The sequence below is a fragment of the Hemicordylus capensis genome, chromosome 4, assembly GCF_027244095.1.
Source record: "Hemicordylus capensis ecotype Gifberg chromosome 4, rHemCap1.1.pri, whole genome shotgun sequence".
Classification (NCBI taxonomy): domain Eukaryota; kingdom Metazoa; phylum Chordata; class Lepidosauria; order Squamata; family Cordylidae; genus Hemicordylus; species Hemicordylus capensis.
The window spans coordinates 7,612,532-7,632,326 of record NC_069660.1 but is presented as its reverse complement, the minus strand read 5'-3'; the positions used below and the strand labels follow the sequence as shown (position 1 = coordinate 7,632,326).

At 43.0% G+C, this 19,795-nt stretch overlaps 1 protein-coding gene across 9 annotated transcripts in view; it reads right to left on the bottom strand.

Annotated features, from left to right (window-relative positions):
- Positions 1–602: 602 nt before the first annotated feature.
- Positions 603–19,795, bottom strand: part of RTEL1 (regulator of telomere elongation helicase 1) — a 196,493-nt gene continuing 177,300 nt past the window's right edge. For 6 of the 9 annotated variants that reach the window (XM_053244686.1, XM_053244692.1, XM_053244690.1 and 3 more), the window contains 3 exons: positions 18,469–18,618; positions 13,707–13,810; positions 603–1,531 (listed from right to left, as the gene is read on the bottom strand). In XM_053244686.1, coding sequence (XP_053100661.1) covers positions 1,451–1,531; positions 13,707–13,810; positions 18,469–18,618 — 335 coding nt within the window. In that variant the 3' untranslated portion in view covers positions 603–1,450. The remainder of the gene's footprint in view (positions 1,532–13,706; positions 13,811–18,468; positions 18,619–19,795) is intronic. The other 3 variants (XM_053244693.1, XM_053244694.1, XM_053244691.1) reach the window with 2 other exon arrangements.

Here is a 19,795-nt window from a genome sequence, read left to right as displayed (position 1 = left end):
AGCGACCGCAAGAGAGAGGGTATGCCCTCACCTCTTGCCTGTGGGTTTCTCGGAGGCATATGGTGGGCCACTGTGTGAAACAGGAAACTGAACTGGATGGGCCTTGGGCCTGATCCAGCAGGGCTGTTGTTCTGTCATCATAGCCTTATCTCCCTTATCTCATATTTTCTTCCTGTAAGAAAATTAAGATCAGTTCAATCAGTTTTTCCTTATATGCCATACATATGACAATGGTGAGTACAAAGATTTAACAGCCATGTAAGATTTGTACTATCTGATTTGAACAAACCAAGTTAGAACAATTTTTACAGCCTCACCATAAACAATGGAACTAACTTCCTGGTCAGCACCCTGTGGACTGCAGCCTTACAGTGTTTGGAATGCTATTGACATAAACAAGAACTTATGATGGATATTCTACACACGCAACACTTTTTAAAATGTACAAAATTTAACATAACACTGCATACTACACACTTTTGAAAATGAATACAATTCATTCACTTAGCAAAAATATCATTTATAGAGTGCAAAAATATAAATACACCCCAATCCCTCCTTTTGAAGTGCTAAAATGTATTAATAAATTCACTGTGATGGAACACTCTTGATTGCTTTATTCAGACACTCTTTTAAAAAATAGAAGGCAGAAGAAACAAAGATATAGAACAGAATCTCTCCAATTTTTATTGGTGGAGGGTTCAGGAGAACATGAGGTACTTAAGAGGAAAGAAAGTATGAGATTGAGTTAACCTCAGGCCTGGGCAAAATGATCTTGATCTGAACATGCAAATATGTCACCTTCTGCTGAGCAGCTAAAACTTTTTAAATTGCCATTTTTCTATTTGTTTAGTTTACCCTGACTGTTCTAGGTTAAGCAGCTGGCTGACATAATCCCCTAAGACTGTCAGAACTCATGTCAAGAGCTTTTTGCAGTTCACTGAATGATTAATTATTTTACAAAGCAACCCCAAGAAACACAAGCAGTCCTGCACTCACACACCTGCTGCTGCAAGAAATACTCAGGGTAAGAACCATGTGGAATGATGCTTCATCCAGGACAAAAAATAGGCTCCATGCAGTTTTTTTCATACCGTGCTCGACATGGCAGGCATTTGCAGTATGAAACCCCAATGGAAAGATCAGTAAATCAGTAAAATGATGCGGTTTTAATGCTTTTGTTTAGATGTTGTCATAAAGTGGTTGAAGGACACAAAAGTGTGGAGACATTAAAAAAGATCTGGATAATTGTAATCCTGCTTCTCTCACTTTTTGAGTCAAGATCAATTTTGACAGATGAACTTAGGAAAGAGAAAACAATGTAAGGAAACAAAGCAGCCCAAAGAACAACAAATTTTACTTGAATGAATTTTCACTCTTGTTCTTTTCCATGGTAAGAGCATCCTGGACAGTTTTTGCCTGCTTAAGTGACTGATGCCATCACTGTGCCTCACTGGAGATCTGGCCAATAAGATAGGGCTAAATGCCTTCTCTTAGTGTCAGCTTGGCATTCTGGGCATTTCTTGACAATCTGTGGGGAAAAGCAGAACATAACAGAAAAGTTGCATTTAGCCTGACAACTCAATTTTCACATTAGTGAAAAAGTCTGCTTAGAACAGATTTTATGCAGAAGTTATTCAGTAAAAAGTATTTGACCTCTCTCATCTCTCCAGCAGCCCATATTATTTAAAAGATGGAGGAAGTGTATGCTCTTGTGCCCAGGTTGTGGCATAATTACGAAGCATCTATATATCCATATCTATTATATAGAGATATATTGTATATATAAAACTGTTTGGGCCTCACTAACAGACATGAAATATAGCAACATGTCATTTTCACAGGTAGGTTTCAGACCTTGCCAAGACTACAAAAAACATCAAAGATCCCAGAAATATCCATTTATGTCCTGGAAAATGCAGAAAAATTCTCCCATTGGAAAAGCATGGGTTAAGGTTGGGATTCAAACAAGCTTGGGCAGTTTTCTTGTGTAGATTTAAACATGGGAAGTCTGTGGAGGCATGCTTGCAAACTGTAAGCCATTTTACTAGCACAGGAAAATCTCACCATTTGCAGACCCAACATCCGTGGTCAGGTAATTGAGACTCAACCTCAGCATATGTGTGTGTGGGGGGGTGGGGGTTAGTTTCCATGTATTTGCGGTGTTGGGGTGGCCGGAAACAACCGCCCATGTCATATCTGGCCTCCATTTTTATTTATTTTATTTATTGTTAAATTTATATACCACCTTTCATTAAAACAATCCCAAGGCAGTTCAAACGAAAATTAAAACAAGACTCTAAAAATTACACAATTAAAATATTAAGCTAAAATATACAAACATAGATCTGATTAATTTTTTTTTTGTCAAACAGTCATTTTGTGGCTCATTTTGGGGGATAATTATGAATTATATTTTTATAATTGCTTGCAATGCATAATTCTGATGAGGGTGTAGCATGTGACTATGGGAAGGAAAAGAGGGGATTTTGAGATATGTAAGAAGGATGCAAGGGAAGGGGCTACAAAATAGTGGTCCTGAAGGACCCATGGTAGGCACCAAAGACCCACCATTCCAACTCCTTGAAGTCCTCATCCAGTTCCCTTCTTTGTCTTCTGAGATTTGATCAGATGCTCTCAAGGAGTGTAGCCAGGCGAGAGGAGGCCCATGTTGCCCCTCTCCCTGGTGGCCTCTTGGAGTGAGGGAGATAATGAAGAAAATAGGGAGGGGTGGACCTGGGGGGCTTGGGTTCTTTGAACCCATCTGTACAATTATAGCCACACCCCATCAATTTTCAAACTTTTGTCTAGAATAGTAACAACTAAGAATTGATTACTAAATCAATCAATCAATCAATCAATCAATCAATCATTAGTTCTTACCATTGTAGACAAAAGCTTGAAAATTGATGGGGAGTATCAGGGGTGTAGCTATAATTGAGCAAATGGGTGTTGACTCTTAGCAACCACATAGATAGATTCTCTCCAGGATGATCTGTCTTCAGCTTGGCCTTTAAGGTCTCTCAGTGGTGCATTCATTGCTGTCATAATTGAGTCCATCCACCTTGCTGCTGGTTGTCCTCTTCTTCTCTTTCCTTCAACTTTTCCCAGCATTATGGACTTCTCAAGGGAGCTGGGTCTTTGCATCATGTGTCCCAAGTATGTGTCCCAAGCCTGGTCATTTGTGCCTCGAGTTAAAATTCTGGATTTGTTCTATGATCCATTTGTTTGTTTTTCTGGCTGTCCATGATATCCTCAAAAGTCGTCTCCAGCACCAAAGTTCAAAAGCATCAATACTCTTTCTATCTTGCTTCTTCAAAGTCCAGCTTCCGCATCCATAGAGTGTCATGGGAAAAGCCATTGTCCAAACAATTCTAATCTTTGTAGGTATAGACACGTCACAACATCTAAATATCCTTCCCAAGGCCTTCACTGCAACCCTACCAAGTGCTAGTCTGTGGGTATTTCTTGACTGCTGGATCCTTTACTGTTCACGGTCAATCCTAAAAGGCAGAAACTATCCACCACTTCAATGTCTTCATTATCAATTCTGAGGCTGGTTGCTGTACCCGTTGTCATTAGTTTAGTCTTCTTTACATTTAGCTGTAGTCCTATTTTTTCACTGTGCTCCTTGACTTTCATCCCTAGAGCCTGTAGATCATCTGCATCCTCAGCTCTCAGAGTGGTGCCATCAACGTACTGCAGGTTATTGATGTTTCTTCCTCCAACTTTAAAACCACCCTCATCTTCCAATCCAACTTCTCTCAGCATACAGGTGAAACTCAAAAAATTAGAATATCGTGCAAAAGTTCATTAATTTCAGTAATGCAAATTAAAAGGTGAAACTGATATATGAGATAGACGCATTACATGCAAAGCGAGATAAGTCAAGCCTTAATTTGTTATAATTGTGATGATCATGGCGTACAGCTCATGAGAACCCCAAATCCACAATCCCAGAAAATTAGAATATTGTGAAAAGGTTCAACAGTCTAGGCTCCAGGTGTCCCACTCCAATCAGCTAATCAATCCATAACACCTGCAAAGGGTTCCTGAGCCTTTAAATGGTCTCTCAGTCTGGTTCATTAGGAATCACAATCATGGGAAAGACTGCTGACTTGACAGTTGTGCAGAAAACCATCATTGACACCCTCCATAAGGAGGGAAAGCCTCAAAAGGTAATTGCAAAAGAAGTTGGATGTTCCCAAAGTGCTGTATCAAAGCACATTAATAGAAAGTTATGTGGAAGGGAAAAGTGTGGAAGAAAAAGGTGCACAAGCAGCAGGGATGACTGCAGCCTGGAGAGGATTGTCAGGAAAAGGCCATTCAAAAGTGTTGGGGACTTTCACAAGGAGTGGACTGAGGCTGGAGTTAGTGCATCAAGAGCCACCACACACAGACGGATCCTGGACATGGGCTTCAAATGTCGTATTCCTCTTGTCAAGCCGCTCCTGGACAACAAACAACGTCAGAAGCTTCTTACCTGGGCTCAAGAAAAAAAGAACTGGTCTGTTGCTCAGTGGTCCAAAGTCCTCTTTTCTGATGAGAGCAACTTTTGCATCTCATTTGGAAACTAAGGACCCAGAGTCTGGAGGAAGAATGGAGAGGCACACAATGCAAGATGCTTGAAGTCCAATGTGAAGTTTCCACAGTCTGTGTTGATTTGGGGAGCCATGTCATCTGCTGGTGTTGGTCCACTGTGCTTCATTAAGTCCAGGGTCAACGCAGCCGTCTATCAGGAGATTTTGGAGCACTTCATGCTTCCTTCCGCAGACGAGCTGTATGGGGATGCTGACTTCATTTTCCAGCAGGACTTGGCACCTGCCCACACTGCCAAAAGTACCAAAACCTGGTTCCATGACCATGGGATTACTGTGCTTGATTGGCCAGCAAACTCGCCTGACCTGAACCCCATAGAGAATCTATGGGGCATTGCCAAGAGAAGGATGAGAGACATGAGACCAAACAATGCAGAAGAGCTGAAGGCCGCTATTGAAGCATCCTGGTCTTCCATAACACCTCATCAGTGCCACAGGCTGATAGCATCCATGCCACGCCGCATTGAGGCAGTAATTGCTGCAAAAGGGGCCCAAACCAAGTACTGAATACATATGCATGCTTATACTTTTCAGAGGTCCGATATTGTTCTATTTACAATCCTTGTTTTATTGGATTCATGTAATATTCTAATTTTCTGGGATTGTGGATTTGGGGTTCTCATGAGCTGTACGCCATGATCATCACAATTATAACAAATTAAGGCTTGACTTATCTCGCTTTGCATGTAATGCGTCTATCTCATATATCAGTTTCACCTTTTAATTTGCATTACTGAAATTAATGGACTTTTGCACGATATTCTAATTTTTCGAGTTTCACCTGTATAAATTGAATAAATAAGGAGAAAGTAGACAACCTTGTCTTACTCCTTTGCCCATCTGGAACCAGTCTGTTTCATCATGTCCTGTCTGGACTGTGGCTTCCTGCCCTTTGTATAGCTTTCTCATGAGAACAATGAGATGTTCTGGGAGGCCCATTTTCCTAAGGATATTCCACAACTTGACATGGTTGACGCAATCAAAGGCTTTTCTGTGGTCAATAAAGTACTTATTGACTTTTGGGGGGTATTCTTTGGCTTTCTCAATTACCCAGCGTGCATCAGCAATGATGTCTCTTGTTCCTTGTCCTTTTCTGAAACCAGCTTGAACATCTGGCATTTCCCTTTCCAGATTAGGGCTCTAATCTGCGTTGGATGATCCTGAGCATTATTTTGCTGGCATGTGAAATTAAGGATATTGTGCGATGGTTTGCACAATCTGTTAAGTCTCCTTTCTTTGATATGGGTATGTAGATTGACCTCTTCCAATCTGTTGGCCATTGGGTTGTTCTCCAAATTTGCAGGCATAGTTTCGTTAGAGCCCTGACTGATTCTTCTTCTGTTGCCTGCCATATTTCTGTAGCTATTCCATCAGTTCCTGTAGCCTTCTGACTTGGTAATGACCAGAGTGCTGATCTAACTTCACCTTTGCGTACTAGAGGTTCTTGCAAGTTTCTCTGAGCTTCTGTGAATCAGTTACTATCTGTCCTTTGGCATCTCTTAACATAACAATTAGAGGCTGGAACCTCCTTCTGCGTTGAGAGATTTTTTGGAAACATTCCTTGTTTTTCTGTGTCTATTTCCATCCTCAAGGTCTTTACAGATGTCATTGTAATACTGTTCCTTGTCTCTTCTAACAGCTTTCTGAAATTCTCTATTAAATTCCTTCTTGAGGCCTTTATCTTTCTTGACTTTAGCTTCAATCCTCTTCTTGGCAATTTCCACCATCTGTTCTGACATTCATTTTGCTTTTGTCTGTTTCTTCGTCTTTGGCAGTCTCTTTTCACATTCATCCTTAACAACTTCTTTGATTTCATTCCACAGTTCTTCTGGTTCCCTATCAATGAGGTTCAGAACTTCAAAGCAATTCCTGATGTTCTCCTTAAAAATGGTGGGTACATTCTCAAGATCATATTGTGAAAACTGGATAGCTTTGTTTTTCTGCTTTAGCGTGACTTGCACATGAGCAGATTGTGATCTGTTCCACAATCAGCCCCCGGCCATGTCTTTGCTGTTATAATTGAGCTCTTCCACCTCCTTGCACCAATAATGTAATCAATTTGATTTCTTTTTACTCCATCTGGTGATGTCCATGTGTATAGGTGCCGCTTTGGTTGTTTGAAGAATGTGTCAGCAATGAAGAGATCATTGGCTTGGCAAAAACTAATAAGTCATTCTCCTGCTTCAGTTCTGTTTCCTAAGCCATACAATCTGACTGTGTTTCCCCCTCCTTACCTTTTCTAACTTTGGCATTCCAGTCTCCAACCACCAGCAGCACATCTTGCTTGCATTTTCGGTCAATTTCAGACTGAACTTGAGCATAAGACTCAGTAACTTCCTCTTCTTCTTCATCAGTCCAATTATTGGGGCATAGACTTGAAAAGCTGTCATGTTAAAGGATTGTCCATGAAAGCTAATTAGTCGGTCACTGACCACATTGTACCCAGGTACCGTCATTGCTATATGTTTCCTGACTATGAAAGCAACATTGTTCCTTCTTTTCTCATGTCCTGAGTAGTAAACAGTATGATTTCCTGACTGGAAGTGTCCCATTCCAGTCCATTTTAATTCACTGATGCTCAAGGTGTCAATCTTTAGTCGATTCATTTCATCTTTCACTGTGTCGAGCTTTCCCATATTCACGCTTCTTATGGTTCCATGTTCCCATTGTAATTCTGTCTTTGCAGCTTCGGATTTTGTTTTCCCGCATGGCAACATCAGCTGCTAGACGTCCAAAAACTTTAATCTAACAACGTCATAAATACCATCAGTACTCTGAGAGATCCTCAGCTCTTCCTCAGTAGTATGTTGAGTACCATCTGACCTGAGGGGCCCATCATAGGAACATAGGGAGCTGCCATATACTGAGTCAGACCAATGGTCCATCTAGCTCAGTACTGTCTTCACAGACTGGCAGCAGCTTCTCCAGGGTTGTAGGCAGGAATCTCTCTCAGCCCTATCTTGGAGAAGCCAGGGAGGGAACTTGGAACCTTCTGCTCTTCCCAGAGCGGCTCCATCCCCTGAGGGGAATATCTTACAGTGCTCACACTTCTGGTCTCCCATTCATATGCAACCAGGGCGGACCCTGCTTAGCTATGGGGACAAGTCATGCTTGCTACCACAAGACCAGATCTCCTCTCCGGCATTACATCAAAAATCATTCCATTTTGTCTATCCATGTGATTTTCTTGGAGTGGTTTACCATTGCCTTCTCCCTCGCAGTATGAAATGATACCTTTGTCGTTGACACTGAAATGATTATCCACCTCCAGAACCTTCCTATATCGCTGCTGCCCAATATAGGTGCCTGCTTGCTTTAGCTGGGCAACTGGGATGACCTTTGCACTTTGGGTGACCCTACAAGGAGTATACCTCCTGTACTTCTTTCATCCCTCCCAGGAACACCATGATGAGGCAGCATAGCAGGACTGGGGGGCGCGGGGGTGGGGGGAGAACTAAGAATACATTTCCTTTAAAAGCCAAGAATTCCATGATTGCTCCTTCCACTGAATATTACCCCAAGGTGAACAAATTCCCATCATTAAGGCACATTACTAGAAAGAGAGGTCACAAGTGGGAGGAAACAGAAAGCTTGACTAAGAATATGACAAAGAATAGGAACAGGCCAATTGATGAGGGGGGAAACTAAGAAGATAATTTGGTTTCTAGGTCCCAGTTTCCTATTGTGCAATCCAGGAAAGGAAGAAGCAATGCTCTTACAGCTTAAAGACTGTTGGTTAAGAGAGGAATTTAATGTGATTCTGAATATAAATTGCTGACCTCACTACTGTTAATGTTGTTTCCTCTCTCCCACCAGTCCTAATCCCTCCCATAAGGAAATACACCAAGTGGAACACAACCAAACCTCCTTGCTGCTCGGCATTACTTTTTTGCCTTGTTGGCACTTCTGCTCTGTTTATGCCATAAACAGAAGTTTATCATGGAAGGCTGTGTAAACTTGAAATCCTTGACCTGAAGCCTACTTCCAAAGCATTTCTCCTCAGGAAAAGGGTGAAATCTACAAACTGTTAGTCACATCAGTGATGCTTTTCCCTACAATTAAGTGTTTTCTGTGTAGAAAAAAACACAAAACAGAAAAATGTATTTCTGTCACTGCCAAGTCTGAATGGCAGGCAGCTCCTATACTGCAGCAGGATTGGAGCAGGTGTAGGAAGGAGGAGGGGAAAAGTGCAGCAATTCCAGGTAATTGCAGCTCTGCTAAAAGTAGAGTCAAAAGCAAAGCTGAGGAGGGCAGCAAGGAACAAACATACATTCTGCAAAAATAATCCATTTGCCGAATGGATTGTAGCTTGCAAACACTACATGGATGACTTTTTAAAAAATTTGCACAGGGTCCAAGACTGAACTGCTAAATTTTGAGTCCTTTTTTAACACTATTCATTCTTCAATTAAATATCAATTGTCTTACAGCAGGAATAGGATTTGTTTTTTGGATGTGGAAGTAACTATAATTGGATGAACTGTAATGATGGATGTGTACAGAAAACCCACTGATGTCAATTCATACTTAAAATATGGGTTTCCATATCACACATTGTTAAAAAGAAGTCTTCTTTATTCTCAGATGTTGAGGTTGAAAACCTAACTGCAATACATTAACAGCTTTTCAAGAACAGGCTAATATATCCCAAAAGGATACCCAGCTCGTATAATAAAACAGGCCTTTTACAATAAGGCAAAATTAATGAATAGGAATTCTTTGTTAACTCCCTGTATGACTAGAAATAACTCCAAATAGAATGATTATCCCTTTGATACGTGATACTTTCTCATTTGCTATTGAAAACGGCAATGTGGAATGCACTCCCTGCAGAGATTAGAGCTACTCCATCCCTGTTGGCTTTTAGGAAACAACTAAAGACACATCTCTTCAGCCAAGCTTTTTAGTTAGTTGGTGTGTTTTTATGGATGTTTTAAATCTGATTTTTATATGTTTTAACTTGGTTTGTTTTATTCTTGGTTAGTTTAATGCTGTAAACCACCTAGAGACCTTGGTAGTGGGTGGTATACAAATAAAATAAATAAATAAAATATTACTGACAAATACTGGCACCTTCTACAAGACATCCTTAGATGCTCTGACTTTTATTTGCAAGGAAAAGTCCCAATTTGCAGAATTTATTAGTACATAGCGCAACAAGGAATTCATCTGTACAAGCTACTAATACTATTGATGGTCAAACTCCTGTAGAATAATATGTTTGTGGCAATTGTGCTGTCTGTAATAATTGTGTGAAACAAAAAAAAGTTTAAGAATCCTATTGACCTTAAAGAATATCAACTGCGATAATTTGTACATGCAATAGTAGTAGCAGCAGCAGCAGGCGGCATTTATGCAATTCAATGTCCCTGTTTACTATATGTAGGAATGACAACTAGGAGTATCAGGATCAGGATTATGGAAAATAAAAGTTGTATTCATAAAGGCTAGATATAGGCACCCTTGGTGAAGCATTTTTAAGATCATAATAACCAAACTGTTGAAATTTTGGTGTATACAAAAAGTTAAGCAGAATAGGGATAATCTACATAAATGTTTGAAGCCACTTAATGGTGCAGCGGGGAAGTAACCTGCCAAGGAAGCAAGAGATTGCTGGTTCGAATCCCTGCTGGTATGTTTCCCAGAAGATGGGAAACACCTATATCGGGCAGCAGCAGTGATATAGGAAGATGCTGAAAGGCATCATGAAAGGCGCAGGAGATGACAATGATAAACCCCTCATGTATTCTACTAAAGAAAATCACATGGCTCTGTGGTTGCCAGGAGTCAATACCGACTTGACGGCAGAATTTTATCTTTACATAAATGTTTATTACACAGAGCGTTATTCTAGATACATACACTTAAGACTATGAGATCTTCGGTTCTGAATGTCAGTTGGAAAACAACAATTGATAAAATCCCACAAGGATTGGGCACCCGATTTAGCAGGGATGGCCTACTTGAGGATCACTAGTTGTTGCTCGACTACAGATCTCATCATCCCATGCTGCAATGCATTGTGGCTGGAAATGATGGAAGTTGTAATCCTACAACAGCTAGAGAGCTTCTAGCTCTCATTACAGACTTTTTTTGTGGATATACTGGTTGTTGTTTTTACTAATGGTGTTTTGCAGTAGTTTGTAATTTTACAGTACTGTTTTATATTAACCACTGACTTTGATGTATGTGGTGTTTCTTGCTGTTTTTGCAGAATTAGTCTCCATACATAACCATGGCAGGTAGAGAACCACAGGGAGTAGTAATTAAGGAAGGAGTTACTACAGCTGATAGTTTGTGGCACTCCCCTTCGAGAGATAGCAGCTTCACAGGGCTTTGGATATTTCTATTTTTGACTTTCTGCTAGTAAGTTAAACCATGTTTTAATATTTCAAGTTGCTTTTATATTTTATATGTTTTATACTTCTGGTAGTTTTTAGAGATTACAGGATTGATTAATGTCTATTTTCAGAAGCCAAGTTATTATAAGGAAGTTTCTGTAAAAACTTTTGTCCTTAGATTTTCCACTGGCAGCTGTAAGCAAAATTGTGTTGTAATATTTGATACAGTGCGTGTGACTTGTACGGAGCATGCACGCGGCGGCGGTGAGTGTGCACGCGCACCGGAACGGGCGCATGCGTGTAGCGTACTTGAGCACTGGAAGGCTAATGACGGGGCCAGGGGCGGCAGGGAGGAATGCTGCCGCCCCAGAAACTTTTTTAAAAACCACAGCACCGGAGGGGGAAGAGCGGCAGGGGGGGGTAAAGTACTACCCCCCGCGCTTAAAGCTACAACCCCCCTCCGTGCCGAGCCGCTGGACCGGCTCGGAACCGGACCGGTTCAGAGGCCACCAGCATGGCCTCCGAACCGGTTCGGGCACACTCCTAGTTCGGAATCTTCAGTTAGTTCAAAATGCAGCAGCCAGATTGGTCTCTGGGGTTTCTCAGAGAGACCATATTATAGGGATGTGCACAAGCATGTTTGGGAGATGGGTGGTGGTCCTTTAAAGTGCAGGGAGGATGTTCTTTTAGACTTACTTTCTAAAAACTGTGATGGAGACTGGGGAGTGAATGCCCACTCCGACAGCATTCCAAAGTCTGGGGGCTATAACTGAGAAGACATTTATTTTATTTATTTATTGTTAAATTTGTATAACGCCTTTCATTAAAACAATCCCAAGGCAGTTTTACATAAAAATTAAAAACAAGACTATAAAAATGACACAATTAAAATATTAAGCTAAAATATAAAACAAATCTGACTGAAAATATTTAAAATACAAGCATAAAAACTGTACAAAATACAAAGAAGCAGCAATAGAGACAATCATATAAAAGCCTGGGTAAAAAGCCAAGATTTAACATGCTTTCTAAAAACTGTGATGGAGACTGAGTAGTGAATAGCCACTGGGAGAGCATTCCAGAGTCTGGGGGCAGCAACAGAGAAGGCCCTGTCCCGCGTGCACGACAACCAAGCCTCCCTCATTGTCAACACGCAGAGCAGAGCCCCCTCAGATAACCTTGTCAAGCGGGCAGCAACCCTTGGGAGCAGGCAGTCCCTCAGGTATCCTGGGCCCAAACCGTTAAGGGCTTATGATTATATTAAGGGCTTGTGTTGTGTACTGCTTCACGTACACAACAGATGAGCCTCCTTCATTGTCGGCACATGGAGGAAAGCCCCCTTCAATGACCTCGTCAAGTGGGCAGAAACCCTCGGGAGCAGGTGGTCCTTCAGATATCCAGGGCCCAAACCGTTAAGGGATTTAAAGGTCAAAACCAGCCCCTTGAATTGGACCCAGAAAGAAATTGGCAGCGAATGTAGCTTTTCTCAAAATGCGTGTAATATGATCCCAGTGTGCAGCTCCGGATAAATTTCTAGCTGCTGTATTTTGCACTAGCTGCAGTTTCCATAGGGAGTGCATTCCAGAGCCCAGGAGCAGCTACAGAGAAGACACGGTCCCGAGTCGCTGCTAGGCCAGCTGGCGGCAGTTGGAGACAAATCTCTCCTAATGACCTTAAAGTACGGTGAGGATCATACTGCAAGCAGCTCTCTTCCAGGCAGCCCGATCCTGAGCCATTTAGGATTTTAAAGGTAGTTACCAGCACTTTGCATTTCCCCCGGAAACATAGCAGCCAGTGCAACTGTTTTAAAATAGACATAATATGGTAGGCATGTGCATGAACTGGTTCAGATATCTGACATTCGAGCCAGTTTGGAGGTGGTTCTTTAAGGCACAAGGAGGGTGCTCTTACCTCCCCCTCCACATTTCCCCCCTCCGGTGCTCTCCCTGAAATCACTTCTGCAGGGCTGTAACATACCTCCTAGCAGGCCCGGTCAGCTTCCTACCGGATGTGGCAGATGCGCATGCATGCATCTATCTGCAGTTGCTGATGGCCACACAGGGATGGGCCTTCTCTATTGCTGCCCCGAGATCCTGTAATGCGCTTCCTGCTGAAATAAGAGCCTCACCATCTGACAACTTTTTAAAAAGTACCTAAAGACTTCTCTCTTCACTCAAGCTTTTTAATTTGACTGTGGCTCTGTTAAGGTTTTTATTTCCTGTTTTTTAAACTTGTTTTATGTTGTTGTAAACTGCCCAGAGATGAAAGTTTGGTGCGGTATACAAATTTGATAAATAATTTTAATGAGTTATTTGTTGTTTTATCTGTTTTAATATTTCTGATCCACCTAGAGCCATTGAGGTGAGGCAGTATAAAAGTCTAATGAATGAATGTAACTCCAAAATTGACTTTGTACACCCAAACCATGATATGAATTGGGTGCCAGAAATGCGGAAAACTACATTGTCTTTCTCTGTAATTAATAAATTACTGAATAAAGCCATCAAGCATTATTTGTATGTTCTGAAATCTCTGTGTTGGTTTGTTGGTGTTTTTGCTTAAGTAAGTACACCCTCCCCCACCCTTAAAGGTCTACACCCCCACCCCCAGCACAGAACCACTGAACTGGACCCATATCCGGATCGGTCCGGAGGCCATTAGAATGGCCTCCGGACCGGTCCGTGCACATCCCTAACTAGCAAACCATCATTCAGACAAAGGGGCTTTGAGGAGAAAAGGGGGGGAAATGATGAAAAGCAAAGCCAACCTTTAAGAGACTCTTCCAGCATGCTTTGCAGCAAGTGAAGGCACATAGCTGGCACTGAAAAGGCACACCACGCTCAGATTTGCATTTAACACACTGGAATCCTCCTAATATGGAAAATTAAGACACAAGAGAGGGAGAAAGGAACATTGGTAGACTTACTGTGAAGGTTCTTTCTCCCAGTGTACGGAGGGTATCCTTTAAGTGGGTTGTCATGCTCACCTGCTCCCAAGAGGGAGGACCAAATTATGTCATCTTGAAAAAACTTCCATACTTCTTTTCTGGAGTCTCCTCCCAGTTCCAGGACTGTATGGTGAACAAGTGAAGAAAGGAAAGCTCCAGGAATGGCAAGGAAGGGAAAGAAAAAACAAGGTGTGCCAAATAGTTCCCCTGGGATGTTTTGGAGCCAGGCAGAATGAAGGCAGAATTATGTCCTGATTCCTGTGAAAAGGAGAGTTAACATTTGGACAGAAGGTTGAGTCCATCATCAGGACCACTGAATCCGGCTGGTAAAGGCACAGGAGTTTACATATGGGCAAGGCTCCCAACTCTGAGACCCTATGTGCAGATGTGATGGCCACCAGGAAAAGAACCTTGTATGGCAACAACTTAAGAAGAGCAGTCTTTAGCGGCTCAAAAGGAGCCCATGACAGCACATTCAGAACCTTACTCAGGTTCCATGACAGGAATCTGTACACTGTACTGTAGGCACTGCAATATTAGTTGCTCCCTCTAAAAAGCAGCTAATGTCAGGATGAGATGCCAAGGAAGATTTAGCAGTCGGACACAGAACAGATGACAAGGCAGAAGCTTGATTCCAGAGAGTGCTGGGTCAAAGGGCTTGTCCAAGAAAGACTGGAGGAATGCTAACATCTGTGCAACTGAAGTATTGAGAGGAATGACTTTTTCTCTCTTGGATCATCGGAGGAACGCCACCCATGTAGTCTGGTATATTCTCACTGTAGAAAGGCAGTGTGAAGCTAGAATGGTGTCCTGGATACATCTAGAGTAACACTTAGAAGCTAACAGCATTTCCAAGCATGAAGCTGCAGCTAATCCAGCTCTGGATGATGAAGAGGCCCTTGTCTGAGAGGGTCTGGTCAGTATGGCAGAGGCCACAGTGATGCTACGGAAAGGTCTCTGAGGTCAGAGAACCAGAGCCTTCTTGGCCAGAATGGAACCACCAGGACTAGGTTGGCTCTCTAAGTTTCTGGAAGAGCCATGGAATCAGAGCAAAGGGGGGAAATGCCCCCTTTAGATATAACTGACCCTGAGGACAGGGAGACATCAGAGCATCTGTCCCCTCTGCCTGATGACAATGATATCAAGTGAAGAACCTGGGTGTGTGTTTGTTGTGAGGAGAGGCACAGAGGTCTAGTACTGGTTGTCCAAAGTGGTGAATGATCAGAGCAAAGACTTCAGGGTATAACATCCACACTGCCTGGTTTACCCTGTGACAACTCAGCCAGTCTTCCACTGAGGTGTTCCGCTTGTCAGATTTCACCATCAGGGAGTGAGAGCGAATGCCCTCTTGATGACTGATGTGAGCCTTTGTGGCCACAATGTTGGTTCTGACCATCATGTGCTTGCCCAAAATTGCTTTCTGAAATGGCTGAGTGCCAAGGGTACCGCCCTCAGTTCCTTCCAATTGATGCCGTGTTGGGCCTCCGTGGGTGACCAGGTGCCTTGTGCTATCATGATGCTGCAGTGGGCTCTCCAGCCCAACTTGCTGGCATCTGTTGTGATCAGGACTCTGGGTGGTACTTTGGGTGGAACTCCCTGGTTGAGAGCAGGCAATGCCCACCACCAGAGAGAATGTTGGATTGAGGCTGAGAGGGGAACTCGCAGGTGGTTCCGTGCCATGATTTTGTCTTGGTAAGGGAGAAGTAGCCAGTACAAGGGTCTGGAGTGCCACCTGGCCCATGGTACTATGTCTATAACACAAAATCATGCTCCCTAGAATGTGAGCTGGATTCATGAGGTCTGCTGATTGCAAAGGTAGGAACTATATTACTTGGAACCCTAGTTTGGTGATGTGTTTTTGTGAAAGAGAAATTATCTCCTGCTTTATCTTGACTGTAACCCCAAGTGACTGATATGTTGAGAGGGGGAGAGGGGGGTATTTACTAGGAAGCCATGGAGCAATAGGATCTGGATGGTGCATGTGATGTCTGATTCCACTGACAGGCAACCTGCTGACCAGACCAGTAGATCCTCTAGGTAAAGGTAGACATGAAGACCCTGGAGATGCATGTGGGCTACCAGGGCAACCATCAGCTTCATAAACACCCTGGGGACCGAGGAGAGCCCAAAGGGGCAGGCTTTGTACTGAAAGTGTTGATTTACATATGTGAAGCAGATGAATTGATGGTGTCCTGGGAGGATATGTAAGTGAAGGTGAGCCTCCTGAAGGTTGATGGGAGGTCAGGAAGTTTTTCTTCTGGATGGCTTGGATGATGGTATGCAGTATCTCCATCCAGAATTTCTACTTCTTGATTAATTTGTTGAGGCACTTCAGGTCTAACACTGCTCTCCAGGTGCTGTCTCTTTTGCGCACCAAGAATAAAACAGAATTGATGCCTCAATAGCTGCTCAACTGACCTGATATTGTAGCAGGTAACTAATGGCTTGATTCATGAGGTGATGTTTCTCGGGGTTCCTGAAGAGTGGGGTGGACCTGAAATGTTCTGGATTGAAAGTCTAGGGAATAGCTGTGGAAAGAACCCATGAACCTGAGTTGAGCATTGCCAGGCCTGTAGGAAATTGGGTAGTCTTTTTCCTACAAGCGTCTGATGGGGCCCCTTGTGACCTATGAGGAGAATGACGTATGTCTGCATCCGACTGGGCAGACTGTGTTCTGGTAAGTACCTGGTTGAGAGTGGACTGAACAGGGATGGTCGGAACAGGTAGGACAGGCAAAACCTCCTCAATTGTGCTTCCCACAGAATGGGAGCCACGTCTGCTGCCAACAGAGTAAAATGAGAGAATGTGCACTGAAACAGGCATAGTCTGTCTTGGTATGGTCAGATCAGGTGCAGCATTAGAGTCTGGCCTGAGTGGAATGATATTGAGTGGACAAGGGCTGATTGGGCGATGGGAAGATGGAGAGGGATCTCTGCTCCTGTTCTTTTTCGGGGATCTGCTTCTATCTCGGCTTCTGTCTCTCCATATCCACTAGCATGGTTTCTAGGAACAGGAGAATGAATACATGCACTTTCAGAAGATCTGACCAGGCAACTGTGGGGGCTGGCTGGCTGGCTGGTGGTCTAGGGTGAAATCTCCCCCATTCACATACAGGGATGGCATGCCTGGCTGGGCTAGACAAAACTAGGCAGTGCTGGAACAGCCACAAAGAGCACCGGTTGCTCCTTCATCGTGTTGTGGCAGTTGAGAATCCTGTGGTTGGGCATGAACATGCTTCCTGCGGCCGGCAGGATCATGAGAATGCGAGCCATGTGGACTTTTCCGGGCTGGTTGGTCACAGTCCCATCTCTAATAAGCTCCCTGCCTTGCTTGAGGCTTCTAGCCTGGTCTAGCTTGAAGCTTGTAGCCTTGCTATCCTCTGATAGCAAGGCTGTGAGCTCTGTGCGCTGCATGGCTCAAAAGGACTGACAAAAAAAAGAAGAGGAGGAAGAAGAAGGGGGGAAAGGAAAAGTGAAGGGAGAATTTTTTATGTATGTATTTTTAAAGGAGGAAAACATGAACCGAGGGCAGCAAATGAGGCTGGGAGCAGAAGAAACACAAAGGTAGACCAAAGAATAAGGAAAATGCAAAGAACAATGAAAAGGAAAGTGAAAGTAGGATGGAGCTCTTCGATGGTCCTGCATATGGGAGCAAGACAGGACTGGAACTGGGAGGAGACTCCAGAGAGGAAGTAGGGGCTCTTCAAGATTATATCATTTAGTCCTGCCTCCTGGGAGCAAGTGGGCATGACAGCCTACATAAAGGATACTCTCCTACACTGGGAGAGGAGGAGAAAGGCAGAGATGGACCTTTGAAAGAGATTGCCTCTTTGAACTTGAATAGTCTTTTTGCAGTTCAGTCAATGGCCGACAGCCAGATTAAGTTACTCGTGAGTAGCCCCACTGAAATCAATGGGACAAGTTAGCCATGACTCACTTTCCCCATTAATTTCAATGGAACTACTCATGAGTAACTAAGTCTAGTTGTCAGCTATTGTCATCTTCCATCGATAATGTCCTCAAATGCCCATTTTCTTGAAAAGTAGGATAATCACCAGGTTGTTTTAAGAACAAATTCTAAGCAGCTATAGGAATGAAAACATTAAAAAAAAGAATAAAAAACCCCAGAGGGAATGTTTTTTGCATGCATGAAAACAGAACACAAGAAGAAAGAATCTTGCTTTTCCCCTTTAAAAAAAATTTAAATGCCCTATTCACAGTTTTGGGGGATATGGGGTTTTTTGGGTTGTTGTTGTTGTTGTTGTTTGCAACATCAGTAGGTGTCAAGGCTGGAATGCCTCCTGATAAGACAAGGGAACACACGAAGCTGCCATATACTGAAGTAAATCAGACCACAAGTCTATCTAATTCACTCCTGTCAACTCTGACTGGCAGCAGCTCCCCAAGATTTCCAGAAAAGACATTTTCCTACTTGAGATCTTTTAGCTGGGGATGCTGGGACTGAACCTGGAATTCGGCACAGGCTCTGCCACTGAGCTGTGATGTTCACAGTTTATTTCCTAAGCAGTTAAGGTATCCTTTTCGTTTAAGAAAGGGCTTCTACTTGCTGTATATATACTTGCCAGTTATTGGTGAGATGGACAGGCTGCCAGAATCTGTGGGTGCTCGTACTTTGCTAGGACTTCCTTCCGTCTTGGTCTTCTGTTTCTCACAGTTGCTGGTGGAAGAGGCTGTGCTCTGGAACTTCGCTAGTGTCTCACGCTTGGAAGTATCTGAAGAAGATATTTCGCATGCATGGATCAAAACCTCAAATTACTCTGTGTGTGTGTTTCCATTTGCACATGCACATGCATGCACACATGTAACCTCAACATATCGATCCCTCCTGCACCTGATCCCAAGTTGCCATTCTACAACCATACTGGAGCTACCTATAGATGTTATTTTAGAGATGAAAGGAAATGGCTTCCAATGAGTTGAGAAGAATTACCCTTGAGAAAAACAATCGAAAGGGTTTGAATTTCTCAAAATATCTTATGAACTTAAAACAAATACCGTGAATTGATAGAAAAACCTGTGCAGAGCTTCAACTAGATAGAGGCATTAAGCAAGACTATTCTCTTTATTCACTCCTCCAAGTGTTCTTCTAACAACTTACATATGACATTTCCCAATCTTTGGGATCAGGGACGATTTCCCATCACCACCCCTATTACCACCCAAGGAAAGCTATGCTGAAACTAATGTGTGGATGCAGTTCAAATACTATTTTATGGTTATGAAAGACAAGTGTGAGTCAGTAATGCTTTCCAAAATGTAATTTTCAGGTAATGTAACCAATTGCTGCCAGATTATTTGTGGGGCACTTGTGGGCTTATGTTATTATGGTAATCGTTCAAGGAAGGAAAAGCTGCTCATTGTAAGCTAGAAGTGAAATTTGTTAACTTCAGATAGCTTCAGATATTCTTGTGGTAGCGACAGGAAAGTGCTCTCTTGTTAGGCCAAATTAGACATGATGGTGACACTATGAGTTTAAATATATACCTGCCCCATTCATTTTAAAAATGGGTGGTGGCGGCGGAATTTAATTTAACAGGGACACATGAGTGGGAAAGGGACACATGAGTGGGGGGAGCTGAACCCTCCTCCCTCTGCCTCCTATTGGCCAAACTGCCCCTGCTCTTCCCTCCCCACTGCCAGCCCAGCTCCAATACTAGCAGTGAACTGGGGGGCTGGGATGATAGAGCGTGAGGAGCCAGGTGGGAGAAGTAGGAATGTTCACATCCCCTCCCCCAAGTGCCCCCTTTCATGACAGAGATAGACCCTCACCTCACCCCTGCTTTTCACAGGAATGGGGTAGACCTATGATGAAATAAATATGGCTACTGCAGTCACATCTAGTTTCGGCTTCACTATGTCAGATTTGGGCATCACAGAACTCTAGGTAGC